A 15478-nucleotide genomic window follows, 5' to 3' on the forward strand; every position below is an offset into this window, starting at 1 on the left:
AACGTCTTTTTTTCTTTCGTGAGGCGGGGCACCGAAAGGAAAACAAAACGCAGAGGAAAGCATATTGGCCACAATCGAATGCCTACTTGAGGCACCTATAATGTGGCTACCGAAGGAATATCGAAGAAAATGTGAGACGCCTGGTCCACAGAGAAGCACAAATATACTGCTCGGTATCCTACACCAGAGAGACAAGACTTTCCGGAGTGGTTGCACTCAAGCGAACATGTTACGATCCATGGAGTCCCCACGGTGATGCTGGCAAGCGACCATAGTTCTTTTTCTCGTCTGCTAGCTGGAAAGTGTCCAGAACTCTGCCAGCCGAAAATCCACTCGGCCAGAGAAAAACAAACGCACATTGAAGTGCACTGCGCGGTGGTCAGGGCAACACGAGAAAAACGCATGTGCTTTGGCTGGCTCTGGCAGCCCGCAGGCAGCGAGAACAAGAAATCGAAAAGGCTCAGTCTGTCCTCGCGAATAAAAGTCAAAGTAGAAAAATAAATAAGAACGTAGTTACCTTTGCTGGCTTTAGTGTCTTGACCTGGATGCTTTGGCACAGGTAAAAAACATGATATTCTTTTCTGTGATATGATGGCACAAATGAAGCACCACAATGCTTCATCACGTTGGACCTCGCTGCGTGCTTTGTCAACTTGTCTGATAGTGTGTTGATTTGGTTTTCTCGAATGGTAAGATCTGCGACTTTAAAGAAATCAATGCACCTTTGGCATCAAATGTTTATAACAACATTAAACCCACAAAGTTCCGGAATAAAAAGCTTAAAGCACGACTTTGGAAATGTTGCTGCACCTTTCACATTTTATACAATTTATACCCAAAAGTTTATACTTTATACCCACAAAGTTTCAGAATTTAAATACATGCGCTCCATAGATTCTGTGGTCTCCGCGAGATGCTGCGACAAGCCCACTCGCCATCAAAACACTCTTGAAACTTTATGCTCGGATGGTGCTCCTTGAGTCATGTGACTCCTATGCATGGGTGTTGCCGCGAAATCCGGCCAGAGATCGCAATGTTCGCACTGAAATGTCTTTTCGAGCATGAAATAGACATTCTAGACAAAATCCAGAGCGAGTTCCGACACTGGGGGTTGTCTTGGTCGGCAGTGCATGACAGCCAAAAAAAATTTCAGGGCAGGGGGGGCTGGAGCCCCGTAAGCATCCCCGCCCCCCTGGTTGTTATGTACCCGTAGCTCTATCTGCCATCATCATTTCAAGTTTCCATCTTCCTTTGAACTTTTGTTTTGTTTAAACTTACTATTAGCAATACTGTACACAAGCACACTCCCTTTCGACATCCTGATAGCCATTACCTGTACTAAAATGAACTAGCCAAGCCTCAAGGCTTTACTAGTTGGATCGAAATATGGGATCCAACATTTTGATCACCTTTACAGCGGAAGCTACAACAGGTTTTTTGAGCTCTCAATATGTTTGTATACCTCCCTGTGGGTCATGCGACGAAACTAGCCATCTTGCACAACCTCCATACTTACTTCAGGTATTTGCACGGAAGATCAACACTTAATTGTAACCATTTTGAAAAATTAACAGAAATCTTAAAATGTCTACTGGAAGCATATGTATATTCTAACCTAATGTAACTATTACCAGAAAGCTGGGTTGTGTTTGATATTGTGAGCAATATTGTCATAGTAAAAGTGATCCCACATATGCACCAACAGGCAACTCTTAGATAATGGGACCCAAAAGCGAATCAAACATAAGCAAATGTATGCACCAATCTTGCGAACAATGCAGCTCTACTACAGTGAACTAAAAGGGCACACTAAACACCCCCACACACACACATTAAAAGCACGTTGGTGTGTGATTGGCTCCTTTATTACACTAATGGAAAAAGATGAAGGAAAGAAATTCCTGTTGACTGCTCTGTCCAGCATTATGGCTGACACTTGAATGGCAGCTAGCAGACTGGAATGGGAAAAATATAAAGGACAAGAAGGGAGTATAGATAGTAAGAAGGCTAGCTGCACTTTTATGCATTTTGCAACCAAGTAATTTGTTCTACCTTAATTCATGTGTCATACATATCACAGTGTTGGTGGCATAGCCCCACATCCCACCAGTATATACAGTTTGTCGAGTAGCCGGAATGCGAGTCCCGAATGCTCTAGGATGCCACAGAGTATTACAAGTTGCTCCTTGCACACATGAGGGGCATTATGGCCCTAGGACCGCCTCAGCACTGGCAGCTGGCAGCCTGTGCATGCAGTAATGACCTAAGAATTCCTCCTGTGGTGGTAGAACTTTTGGGCTAAAAAATATTCCAAAGGGTCACCAAGGCAGAACCTCAGCACCACTGTTAACAGAAGCTGTCTTTCTGGGTTCCTTTCAGCTGCTCACAATGTTGCCATAGCAACAAAGTAATCACAGTGACAACTCACAACAATACAAGCCGTAAAAAAAATCACTGCAAGAGCAAAGTGGCGGAGCAGCTGCCGCTGTTAATAATGGCACTCGCATTCTGTTTCAGTGGTCCCTCATAACTATTATCCTTCTAACCTCTTTATTCTTAAGTGCTTATCACAAAAGGGATAAAAGTAAGTGCAATGCATGTCAGTCTAAGCAGAAATGACCACAGCACCAAGGGCAGAAAGTTGCTTTTTACTGTAACAAATTCAACGTGAAGGCTAGAACAAGAAAGGAAGGTAGGGGAAAGATCTCACTGTCACTGTTCATTCACTGGCATGGCATTGTTCATCAGCAGTACAAGGTTCAATTCACATAGATGGCATTTCCCAACCAAAAGTCTTCAAAAGGGGCTTCAAGCTGGACAGTGAAACTGGGTACATATAGGAGCCAACACGTGAGCGTATCCACCACTGACCAGCCCTTGCTTGGGAGCTGCCAACTGGAGCATACCTGTAGTGATAGTGCTCGGCCCTGATGTACCTAAAGAGGAGAAACAAACCCAAAACAGGCAATGTGTAAACGTCACTTCTCAAGCACAAAATACTGTAGCAAGAGAAAGATATATGTACCCACACTTATAATATTCCTTAAGGTTAGCAGTAAAACTCATGTGCACACTATGCACAAACGTAAAGGTTCTGGACAACAGTGGGTTTCTCAAGCTGGTCACGTGCAACACTGCAGTATTCTAGAAATGTGTAATATCTTGGCACACAACCACCCTTGTTGGCCATGGGTTGGTTTACAGACTTAACCAACCAGGCATAATGTTAGTTACATTGTAATGAGGAGAAAATTTAATTTGAATTTGGTATAGCATTGTCTTGATGAAATGCAAGACCAATACCATCAGATTGAAAAAGTTGACTACTACTTTTAGTTCTTGGTGGCCAGCTACTCAAATGTGGATCAGCATGCAAGACGCACAGTTCTGGATGGACGTTTGAGCATCAAGCGACAAAAGAACTGAAGTGCTCACTGCCACACATTATCAAAGCTTCTATAAAGGACTCGTAAAGGCAGGAACACTACAGGAGTGAATGCTTTATCACACATTTGTATTGCAGCACCAAGAAGGACACAATAGCCAAGAAAAATTTGCATTTCGTCTTATTCTGCACATGCAGCCTAGAACTAAGAGGGGCATCCTGTGCTTATGTTTGCAATATCCACTCAGAGTTCACCTCTTTATGCCTTGGCTGTGAGGAAATTTTATTAACTACTTGAATTCCACCACTCAGCATTTTGTGGGTGATGGTAGTTGTCTAGCACTTAAGGGGGGGGGGAGGCACAGGGGGGCTTGGCCTCCCCTCCATTCTTTAAGGAAGGGCTTTGCCCCACCCTTGGCAGTTCAACTGTAGCACTGCGGCACCCATTCGACAAGCGCTGGAGGCGATTTTATTACCAGTAGTGCGTGTGGAGCAATTGTAACTCTACAATTTTTCTATTAGTGATTTAATCACGATTAATCAGTTCACATGGCATTAGCAAAAACAGGAAAGCAGGTCTTGTCGTAATGCTACATGCATTTCTCTGAGGCACTGCACATGACGGTCACCACCGTTGTTTGACAGCATACTGATTCATGAGCCACGTGAGCGTGAAGCTATCTGATCATGAATTAGTGAAGGTTCACCTTGGCTACGGAAACTGAATTCCTATCAGCCTCAGCCTGTAGTTCCCTTTCAAGACAGCAAGGCTGCGCTGCAACTGTTACTGCACGGGCTTACCCTCAAAAAGTGCATTCAGTGTGCGTTACATGGTGTTAAACAATTACAGAAAGTCAGATTTACAATCGTGATCCAGTGGGTACCTGCCCATATCGGTGTAACAGGCAGCGAGGCCGCTGACAGTCTGGTGCAGAGAGCGGTACAATTCAAACCAATGCAGAAGGCTCCCCAGGATGCAAAAAGAGACACGAAGAAGCCCATCTTAAGCCACTTCCGTTCGTTGTGGTCTCCATCACATCAACCTTTTATGAATAGAGGACTTGGCCCACTATCATCGTGTATGCATTGTCAAGCTCTTGGTGACATTGAACATTATATACTGAAGTGTCCAGAATTTTAAGCAGAACACAATAAATTAATAGATGGACTTAAGCGCAAGATGGCACCACACTCAAATGCAGTGACATTTTGTCCCGCGAAAAAGGTCAATATTTAGGAGGGAGGTGGTTCGGCTCCCTCTAAAGTTCCTCCGTGACAGAGTTTGGAAGTGAATGGTGACCTGTGTGGGTTGTTGTGCTTTGAAAAACGCACAACGTATTGGGCTCCAAATCAACTTGTTTTCGGAACCTGGTGTTGTTAGTTACACTGCGAAAGTTTTCAGATCATATCGCAATTGGTAGGTGGCATGCAGGCGAAGCAATTGGCAGAAACTTTTGCAAGACTAGGTCCGCCTGCAGCAAGCAACGCCCCTCCTCCTCTTCCTCCTCCTACTACTTCGTTATATAGGTTACCAGTTGATTATCATTTGTTTAGTTGTGCATTATGATTGCTCTGTTATATCAAAGGCACATGAAATTTGTCCACTTTTGTAAGTAAGTAGGTGCGAAACCATAAAATACATTGTTGTAGTGCCTCAGGTTGTGAATAAAGCAAGGCAACTCATGTTGTGTTGCAGTCAGACTTGTTCGCTCTGTGTTTGTATGTACCTTTAACCCTTTACTTCCCAAGTTATCCTTGAAAAAAAAAAATGTTTCCAAATTGCAAATGTTTTCTAAGTGCTTGACTAAATCGGCACATGAAATAAATGCCCGAAATAAACTCAGAATAATGTACTTATTATCAGAACACCCATAAAAATTTCTTTAAAGAAAGTTGGCTTCACTACACTGCTTAAGTTGGCTTTTTCAATGTCAATAAAGTAAACAAAAAATGAATGTCCCAAAAACAATTTCTGCGGCCTGGGAGAGTTATGCAAAACCAACTGTCGTGTAGAATCACATTTATAGTCATGTAGAAAGGCCCCAGTACTGCACACATCAAACCCAATATCACAAGGAGTGCCATTCCACAGTCTTCATGGTGCACATGCGTTTCCATCTTTTTATAATTTTATATACTATAATATATATAGGTCAAAGCATAGAAGCATATATGAAAGAAGGCTGGTTCCCCGCCAAAATGTAAGTAAAATCCTGGTATTTTTTTTTAAAGTGTATTCTTTGACCTGTGACACTGCCGGATCCTGTGATCCAACGATTCACTGTGTGTGTGTGTGTGTGTGTGTGTGTGTGTGTGTGTGTGTGTGTGTGTGTGTGTGTGTGTGTGTGTGTGTGTGTGTGTGTGTGTGTGTATATATATATATATATATATATATATATATATATATATTAGCATGTGGGAGTGTGCGCTATACTGGTCGCAGCCCTGTGAGAGGCCCCCCCCCCCCTTCGTTGCAGGGAGACTTAAGCCCTGGTTGTACTCTCCTCCTTACACACCCGGCAAAAGTCTCTTACTGCACAGGGTTGATGTATGCCAGCAGGGCACATAAAAAGCAAAGCAGCATGCAAGAAAGCAACTAAGACTTGCATAAGTGCAACGAAAAACCAATCCAAGTGGGTATGTTGTGCATCGTGCACCAGAATCGAATAGAATTTTGGCACAAATAAATATATGCCTCTAATTATGATAATTTAAAAAAATTACGTGAGAATCGAGTGAGTGCGGGAAAATGAAGAAATATTTGCAATTTCAACATAATGCCAAGAATAAAAAAGTGCAGAGATGCATCGCTTGGTGACCATATAGAGCGAGTTAACAGCGTGTAGTGGATGTTTATAACAAGATGAAATGTTGCACAAGCGAAGATGTATGCAACAACTCACACACTTTTGACGCATGCCATTTTTCTTTCTTTTTTTTCAAGGTAAGCAGTGCAAGCCAATTCCATATTCCTGGTGCTTTCTTTGTGCACTTCGCTATTTGTTTTCTTTTACACAATCGATAAGCAACAGACTCTGTCCTTAGTGTTCCTACCGACATCAGCAACTCTTAACACTTCTTTTTTGGCAACACAAAATCCTAAAAATTGTTATTAAATATTTTTCATTATTAACTGCTTATCAGTTTTTTATGATGTAATGCTACAGACATGTAGATGATGAGTGCTTTTGAAAAAGAAAGACACAGAAAATGATCACTGATTTAATATTTTGTGAATAAACAAAACTGTACATAAGCCCCTTATTCCACTAAAAAGCATGCATTTCTTTTTTACTTTGCTTAGTTTAAACTTTATTTGAACACTATCAGCATCCCCATGAAGATCAATTCAATGGGCATTGCGTGTGTGTGTGTGGGGGGGGGGGGGTCTTGTTGATCTGGCACACAAGTGGCAACATACTGATTTATGAAGAAATGAAAACTTGACAGCTTAGATCAGTCAATGTTTCTTATGGGCACCACAATAATAATTTTACTGCTTTGGCACATCCTTGCCTATGCAAGAAAAGACAAGAACAAAGGTGCAAAGTAGGTTATTAACTGTAGTCACGTACCTTGGTGGTTCTCTGTCCATAAAAGGGTTTTTCAAGATTATTTTAGAAACGTTTTTGTCATTGACTAATAGTTTTGCAACAAAGTGGAAAAGCCATGGGTGGCTCTGATAGTCCTGAAAGAAAAATTGTTTCAGTTTTTTCTTTTTTTCATACTTCTTAAAAGCATTAGTACTATGTTCTGAAACAAGCTCTTCAAACACTAGCAGTATATTCTGAAAAAGACATGGCAGCATGGTCATGCATAACTGTCTCTGCACCACAGGCACTGTGCATGCTATAGAAGCTTTGTTCCTATACCAACCAGTGTACTCACAATAACTAGCAGAGAGGAGGCACCTCAGAAATGTTAAAATTAAATTGTGGAGTTTTAACATCCTGAATCTGCACAGTGGGTTATGAGGGACACCGTAGTAGAGGGCTCCAGATTAATTTTAACCTACCGAGGTTCTTTAACGTGCAGTAAAATTAAGGCACCAGTACACAAGCGTTGTTGCATTCTGCCCCCATCAGAATACAGCCACAATGGCCAAGAATCGATCATGTGGCCTCGTGCCTAGCAGCATAATGCCATAGACACTAAGCCACAACGGTTGGCGTCTCAAAAATGGGGGAAGTGCAGCTTCAGTGGAAGGTGTTCCCTTATATGTGTGACAGAAAAAGTACCTGAAAGCCAGCAAACCACATCAGCCAGTCTAGCCTGTAGTGATATGGGCTGATGACACAGGGTCGCCTAAAGACATTGCCAGGCTTGCAGAAGAATTCATACTCTTCCCATACAGCACTTCTGTTGTGTGGGTCCAGGCTGTGTGTCCCTTGAATTATAACCTCTCTTCTAGATTTTGTTATGCTGCATGGATAGATGGGAAAGAAGAGAGATAGTTTAGCAATATTACTGATGACTTAACCAACAGTAACACAGCGTTCAAATAAATTGCTTCATCTTACTTATTTATTCAGTTAATTAGTTAGTTCGTTGGTTAGAAAATACTAGAGGTGTCAGGCCCTAGCAGGAGAGGCATAGGTCACGAAGAAAAATAAGACAGGAGTGCTGACTCGCCTATCCTGCAATGCATTTGGCACGTCCAACTACTGTCTTGGCACACAGCACTCTCTAATCTTCCACGGTGCTCTCTCCCTCTGCTCATCTCCTCTCTTCATTGTGTCCTTACGATGTGCTTTGCTCCCTTTCTTTGCTGGCGATGTGTTGCTATACCAACAGGCTCAGAAGTAAATACGGCAAGCACAGAAAGGAAAGATGCCTAAATTTCGATGCCACCTGTTGTGTCACAAAGCTAGAGCTTGCAGCGTGCGCGTGCACACACACTCACACACAGAGAGAAAAGAGAGAGAGAGAGAGAGAAGGAGGACAAGACAAGTGATACAACCAAACAAACAAAAACTGCCAAATAAAATATCGCCATCAAGCATCAATATGTTCAACATTTTGTCAGATGTGTTAATGGCAGCTTATTCCGATCTATATAAATATCACATGGAAAGAAAAGAACATATTTAATGCTTTAGTCCTAGCATTACAAGGGACACATGCATGATGATATTATTAGTTGTATGTTCTTTGGTATGAGCTAGTGCTCATAACGGAGAGAGAACTGATTCTTTTTAAACAAGAAGATAAATATTAAGCTCTGCACTTTCTTACTTTCTTCAGAACTATCACATTAAACACATACATTCTTTAATAGTTTGTGCAATGGTAAAAAAACCTACAATTCCTAGTTGAAAGTACACTAGGTGGTCAAGAATAACTAGCCTATTTCTTTTTATCCAGGCAGCTAGCTGCCTGTCGCATGAAAACAACCAGAAAGCACACTGTGCCAATCAAACTGGTGTTTAAGTGGCCTGAAACAAGAGGCCTTTGTTGCTAAGTAGGCAACTTGAAATGCTAATTGCATGCCATTATATAGGCAGTGCCAACAAAGAAATTGTAATAATATTTGTAGAGCTTGTGTTTCATGGATTCGTAAGTGATGCATACTTCCAGAGGATGGCAACATAAAGACTGAGCAGCAAGTTAATCTCCACAAAAAATACTTGGTTTCGTTAAGTTTACAAGGCACTTGTAAGATACTTTAGAAGTTCATGTCTAAATTAACTGAGACATCAGCAAGCTATAAAAGATTTGTGAAAGTACCTTGTTCCTTGGATACAATACAATGTGCAAGGTACGGCTGTGCTTAATGAATGCATATTATGTGCTTAACATGCTTCTTCAGAGGGAGCTACCACAAACGGCTATAACAGCGCAGCATGTTAAAAAAGCCACACATGTTGCACCAAGAAAAAAGAAACACTCACACAAAAAGCAATACACTGGCATTTATATGAAGAATCACATGACAACACAGGTGAATGGTGCCATGCACTGCTGTTTGTTCAAGCATTTCAAAAACAATTATGTGCAATCACTAACTGTCACCCAAACAACACTTCAACATGTTGCTTCATTTGCTAATCTAATTCTAAGAAGGTACAAATCCATCTTTCAGGCAATATATTCCAGTTAATGGTCACAGGACTACTTTGAAATTACTTCTTACAGTCCTATTGTCAAAAGCAACTACAAGGGGTCATCCAGAAAGTGCCAGAAACATGCTGCCCTGCCTTCACGAAGAGGGATAGGGTGCGTGATGGTGCCTCGAATATCAGTATAAGCTGACCTGAGATTTTTGATGGCAAGAATAATGACATTGATTTACATTGTCTGCTTTTGTAATAATATGTCAATGTTGTTTCACATTGGCCGTGATGAGTTTTGAGCATGTGTATTTGTACATCTCTCAATGTGTGGGTGTGTTTCTATGTGTAAGCACTGCTTTGCTTTTTCTTATTTCATCCATGCACATGCATTCAATGCTCCTTTGTTCAGATGTGAGGAGGAAGGATGCAAATACAATGCCATATTTGCATTGGTTATCCCAGTTGAACTGCATCTAAAACATTCATCATCCCCCATAGACGTTCTACCGCTCTTGAATTGGTTGAAATTATAAGTTTGGCTGCAGCTCATGGCATCACCTCCAAAAGCTTGCTATAACATTCCTCTGTCTTATCCATTTGGAAACAAACTTCACATTGTTCTTCCAAGTCATTCATGGCCAATATAAAACAATATCAACATACCATTAGAAAAGCACAGTATGTGAATGAATATCATCCTTTCCAACAAATACCTCCAGATTAACTCACTACTATGGCCTACATCTATTGGCGGAGCAACATACCACTCTGTGCTGAGGTGTGGCAACATGTTTCCAGGAACTTCTGAATTGCCCCTTGCACAAAAGATTAAGCGTAAGCAAGTGTTCTAAGCAACAAAAAATTCATGTGCATCCTTTCTAAAAAAATTTCGCTAATGAATCTAAACAAGGCTTTCCAAAGTATTACCAAATCAAATTATTGCAATCACTAACTCAGTTAGCAATAGAATCTAGATTAAGGCAAGTCAATTCATGTTTAAACTTGTAAACATGCACTAAAGGTGGGATGACATGTTCATTGTATGTGTCCCTTTCACTTGTTCCATACTTAGCGCACATTTGCAAGTTTAAATATGAATTAGTAGATTTATTAATTTAGTAATTGGTAATGTATCAAATATAGTTAGTAAAAGTAAACCAACTAGTCCCTAGAAAGTCCTTTTTAGCAAATGTATATTTCAGGAATTTCAGATAACAGGCTGCCAGGATCAAGCTAGAGTAACATGATTCTTAGTTTAAAACTACTTGAAATGAAGAAAGAAAAGGAGAGGAAAATGAAGAAGAAAATAACAGAATAGCCCAAGTACCTTCCAAATGCTCCATAGGTGTTAACCAGACGGAGGGGCTCAAAGGATGTGTTCATCTGTTGATTTGGTGAGACAAGATTGATCACAACAGGTATGCTTAGAAAACCAAGGCATAGTGCAAGGGCCATATTTGTAGCCTTCCTTCCTTTACCTGTAAAGGTGTGCAAGAGCCAGGTTTCTAATCATTTAAAAAATGAAAACAACATTGATGAATATATGAGGTACATTCCTTATATTGTTGTAGCAGGTTTGACGGCACACTTGTCTCCTTCTATGAGCCTTCATTATGCATTAGCTTCAGTCTGCTTTAATTGTTGTATGTCATATATATTTTCGATAGATGAAACTGCACTGCTGTTCTGAACTGTGTGTGGAGGCAAACACAATCGGAATTTCTGCACTACATTGGTATTTAAGTCCTCTAACCATTTATGCATTTTTGCTGCATGATTTTTCTTCTTCTTTTCACAGCAAGGACAGGCATCAAAGGGACTTTCAAACAAAATTAAGTGTTTGCTTTTTCTTGCATCAAGTGGCAGTTGGCCATGCTTTCAGCATTTGCCACAGTGCCAAATTCTAAGTCGGTACCTTTATTTTAATGTCTCAGAAATCAAGATCCTTGTGCTGACTGAACCACCATGAAGTGGCAGCTTTCTACAGTCCTATAAAAGTATTAATGTCAATAATTGCACCTTGACTGACTGGTTAACCAAGACCATGCTGCCAATATTCCTAATGAATTTATATATGTTAACTTATATATGTTAATTTATATTGAATTTTTTTTCTTGGAACTTCAAAACACACAGATTTCACCAGGTGAACTGTGTATGCACAAACTATCCAAAAGTGATCCTGCCCCCATAATAGTTATAGTCCTCAGAGCATAGCTGATATGGCTGGTTGCAAGGCTCTTAAGTTCACTGAAGCTTCCTGTCTGAATCATCCACTTGGATAACAACCAAGCCTGGTTAATGTCACTGCTCACGCTTCTGATGTATTTGATCACAATGCATTGTTTGTCATGATGTACTTCATTAAATAACTAAGACATAATAAAGTACAGACAGTCAAAGCAGTCAGCTGAAATAGCTCAGATCAATTTGCCTTGTTTTACCTACATTCGTTATATCATATCTGCAATGGAAATAGAGCTAAAAAAAGCCCTCTGTTCTCCCTTGAAGAGCACAAATTTGTAAAAGTTGAGTAAATGTGACCGCTTTGGCTGCAAACGGCAAGCGGTTAACAAGTTGTTAATCCGTGGCAGTGGTGCTTTTGTTTAAGAGGATTCATGGCTCGCCAGTTAAAATTTGTGCTTAGCGAGAACATGTTACATTACAAGAATTACAAGAACCTTATTCAGACACATTATAGCATTGAAATCTACCATGCAGATTTGGCATTACGTGCAGCATCAACTGCAATGCATGAGTGCGGAAAGGTATCTGGTGGTCTTACTCATCTCATCTCACTTGCAGTAGGTATGAAAAATCCACGGAGATGAATAAAGTTCTCTGAAAGTGTTTCTTAGTTGCTGCATTGTTCAATTTCATTGACTTGTTTCACACTCCAGCCAAAACTTTATTTTGTAGTAATGATGTAAAATGAGACACTTAGTCTTGCTACTGCTGTGTAGCACATTCCAGTATACACAGCAAACTTGTCCGCTAACACGGAAAGCTGAGCAAGTTCGTAAGGCTTTATGATTAAACACTAGTGCAAAAGGATGTAGATAGAAGAGAGGAAAGGGGAGCTATACACAGCACAACCAATTACAAGTAAATTAAAACTGTAAGCCAGAAAAGCATGAAGGCCAAAAGCACCTAAGCTGACTATCTCTACTCTGATGTCATCTGGTAGGTGCGGGTTTTGAAGGATCATGCACTTAGCCTTTGTGCTTTTCTGGCTTCCAGTTTTCCTTCAGTTGTTAGTCAGCCATCATATTATGTGTATGTGCTCCTTTTCTCTGTTCTGTCTGCATGGTTCTGCGGTAGTTTTTAATCATAAACTTGCCCATTGCACATCACTAACACAAACATATTAAGGCAGACAAATTATTTAATTATTCAGCTTCACATTGCTCACAGCAGCAACATAATAGCACAACAGGAACAATACAATCACCAGCATGCACCATAGAAGCAGTGGCCTAGCTTCTCCAACTCCTGGTGAGATCGGGCATTCCTTTATGTACAAGAAAAGAAAATGGTCGAACAGGAAAGCATTTCTACTAATACATTGCTTGGCAATACTTTTGCAGTAGCTTTGTGCTTTCTGAGCACAGATGCATGCCTCCTCTTTTCAGCATTTGATTGACATTCACTGAGATATGGAAACGGCTGATGTTGCTCACACTTTAAGCAATGCTGAGGCTCACTCTGCGGGCTGTTGTTACCGTGACAACCATAGGCAAAAAGTTTAACTTTTCCATAGGGGGGGCTGGGGCCCAACCAGCTTTCCAAACCCCATATAACAGTTGCTTTTGAAACTTCATGTGACATTGAAGAATTTTTCACTCAAGTGACAGCCTTATGTGAGTATATACAAGACCTTATAGTAGGAGAGAGACCAATTTCACAGCTTGAGTCCTCTCGCACCACCAAGAATATGGCATCTCTCAGTGGTGAAACCTTCATTCGTGAAATTGTTTTACACTTCGCTATCACTAATACTGCTTCGCCTTTCCAGAGAAACTGCAGCATCTGTCTCCTTTCTTTTTCTGTGAGTCTGAGTATAAGCACTGCTACACATGACTGCTGTTGATTCTGATTTTGAGTGAATCTTGCTTAGCCTCATTTCGGTTACTGAGTGAATTATATACAGGGTCCCAACTAACATGCACCAAGACTTAAAAAAAAAGCACTTGGGTTACTCGAAGAAAACCTAGTGCATATTGTTTCCAGCACAGTGAAGTAGCCACCAGTATTTTTTTCTTGTTACTGAGATTTAATTAGGTAGTACAATTAAAGATTTAACTCGAGAAGTACTGTCCTAATTATCAAAGTGTCAATGAGGCATTTGTAGGGATCCCCAATTAACATATAACTGCAGTGTTTTCAGAGACGTGCCAATTGCATACAATCTTTTTTGAACTAAAAAAGAAACCCTATGAAAAATTTAAAATACCATGTGTCTGTGCTCCCATCTGCATCTTAAAGCAGCACCCTCAAATAAGCTGATTGAAAGCAACTGCTTTGCCTGTTGCAAACCCGAAGACACAGTGCATCACCTTGATAATGGCACGGAAGGAGCACCAACAGCAGTTTTCACAGCTTCGCAACTATTCCTTCCTCTCATTTCTACGTCACACTTATTATCCGTCTCTCAAGGCCGACTGATCACACTGATAACAAAAGCTACTTGATAACGTAGCCGAAGCGCCGCTCTGACCACGCACAAAATGCTAAAAGCAATGGAATAGGCATAGAATATTTCAAAACCTTGGCTCAGCTCGCACCGCATCATAAGAGTGCTAGCGCAGCTGTATTTCACACCAGAAATTTGCTTCGAACCAAATCCACATTAAAGTGACGGTAATATTTTTTCATCAGAGTGTATATGTGCTGCAAAAACAGGCGCATGGCACAAAATAAAAGCGAAATAAACACACTGGGAAGGACTCACACGCAGAGAAAATGCAAAACCGAGGTGTTCAAGAAAGTAAATCTGTTACTTATAAATGAGCTGAATTGACAATCCAGTCAATTGGTCTGTGTCAGTCAGTGTGATCTGCACACACGCGCAAAAAAATATCCATGCTGAATCTTCTCTGGAATTTATCTGAATGATATGTAAGCATTTTGTAGTACTGATGTGGTGTTTTGTGGTAGTATGCTGGTGTGTTTTATATAATTGTGAGAACAACCGCGAAAAAAACGTGAAACAGAGAAGTGAAATTGCAACACAGACCTGCACAAGACGACAGAGAAGAGGCGAGCAGAAGCAATGTTCACTGGTGTTACAGATATCTTATAGTGGATGTGGACGCGGGATGAAATGTCCAGGAAGATGTAGCAAATGAAGGAAATATATGCAACATCTTTTAGGTACACTGAACCATTGTGAACCATGAGCAACCGTGCTCCGGCGGTGGCGCAGCATGTATATTGAAAGCAATATGTGAAAACGGCAGAGAGCTCCATGAGCATTGTGTTTGCACCGCTTTGTTGGCGTTGAAGCAAGAGGCAGCATGCAGGTGAATTTGCTCGCTGCTGCGGGTGCTACGTTAGAAGCGTTCATTTTACAGGACAGACAGAAGGATGCTTTTTTCGTTGGGTAAGGATAGAAATGCTTCCGCATTTGAAACCTTCAGATTTCAGTGTGCACTTATCATCTATAAATTCGTAACCGCCGTTGAATACCAGCTGCTGCCTAGAGGCCGTGTTCGAATAGGTCTCCTTCTGCAGTTACACAGTACTGTGCCCCCTTTATCACATCTTTTGTGGCTTTCTTCATGACCAACGCTGGAATTCTACGGCAGACATCCGTTACCTTTGCCTTGAGGTCATCTGACATCTGTTTTGATCATGTAAACACCATATTTCACATAAGCCCAAAGAAATAAATCGAGTGGAGAGAGGTCGGGTGACCTAGCCGGCCAATTTACAGGACCGTGCCTTCCAATATATTGCACATAAAAAGTCACATCCAGCCAGTTTCATGCTTGGCTGCAGCTGTTTGCTGGCACCCCATCTTGCTGATACCACAGAAGTG

At 41.0% G+C, this 15478-nt stretch overlaps 1 protein-coding gene across 3 annotated transcripts in view; it reads right to left on the reverse strand.

Moving 5' to 3' along the window:
* Positions 1 to 2632: 2632 nt before the first annotated feature.
* LOC142565986 (lipase maturation factor 1-like) overlaps positions 2633 to 15478 on the reverse strand; it is a 32969-nt gene continuing 20123 nt past the window's right edge. For all 3 annotated transcript variants that reach the window (XM_075676651.1, XM_075676653.1, XM_075676652.1), the window contains 4 exons: positions 10766 to 10916; positions 7624 to 7807; positions 6961 to 7073; positions 2633 to 2936 (listed from right to left, as the gene is read on the reverse strand). In XM_075676651.1, coding sequence (XP_075532766.1) covers positions 2765 to 2936; positions 6961 to 7073; positions 7624 to 7807; positions 10766 to 10916 — 620 coding nt within the window. In that variant the 3' untranslated portion in view covers positions 2633 to 2764. The remainder of the gene's footprint in view (positions 2937 to 6960; positions 7074 to 7623; positions 7808 to 10765; positions 10917 to 15478) is intronic.

This window comes from Dermacentor variabilis, unplaced genomic scaffold (assembly GCF_050947875.1).
Source record: "Dermacentor variabilis isolate Ectoservices unplaced genomic scaffold, ASM5094787v1 scaffold_12, whole genome shotgun sequence".
NCBI classification, from domain to species: domain Eukaryota; kingdom Metazoa; phylum Arthropoda; class Arachnida; order Ixodida; family Ixodidae; genus Dermacentor; species Dermacentor variabilis.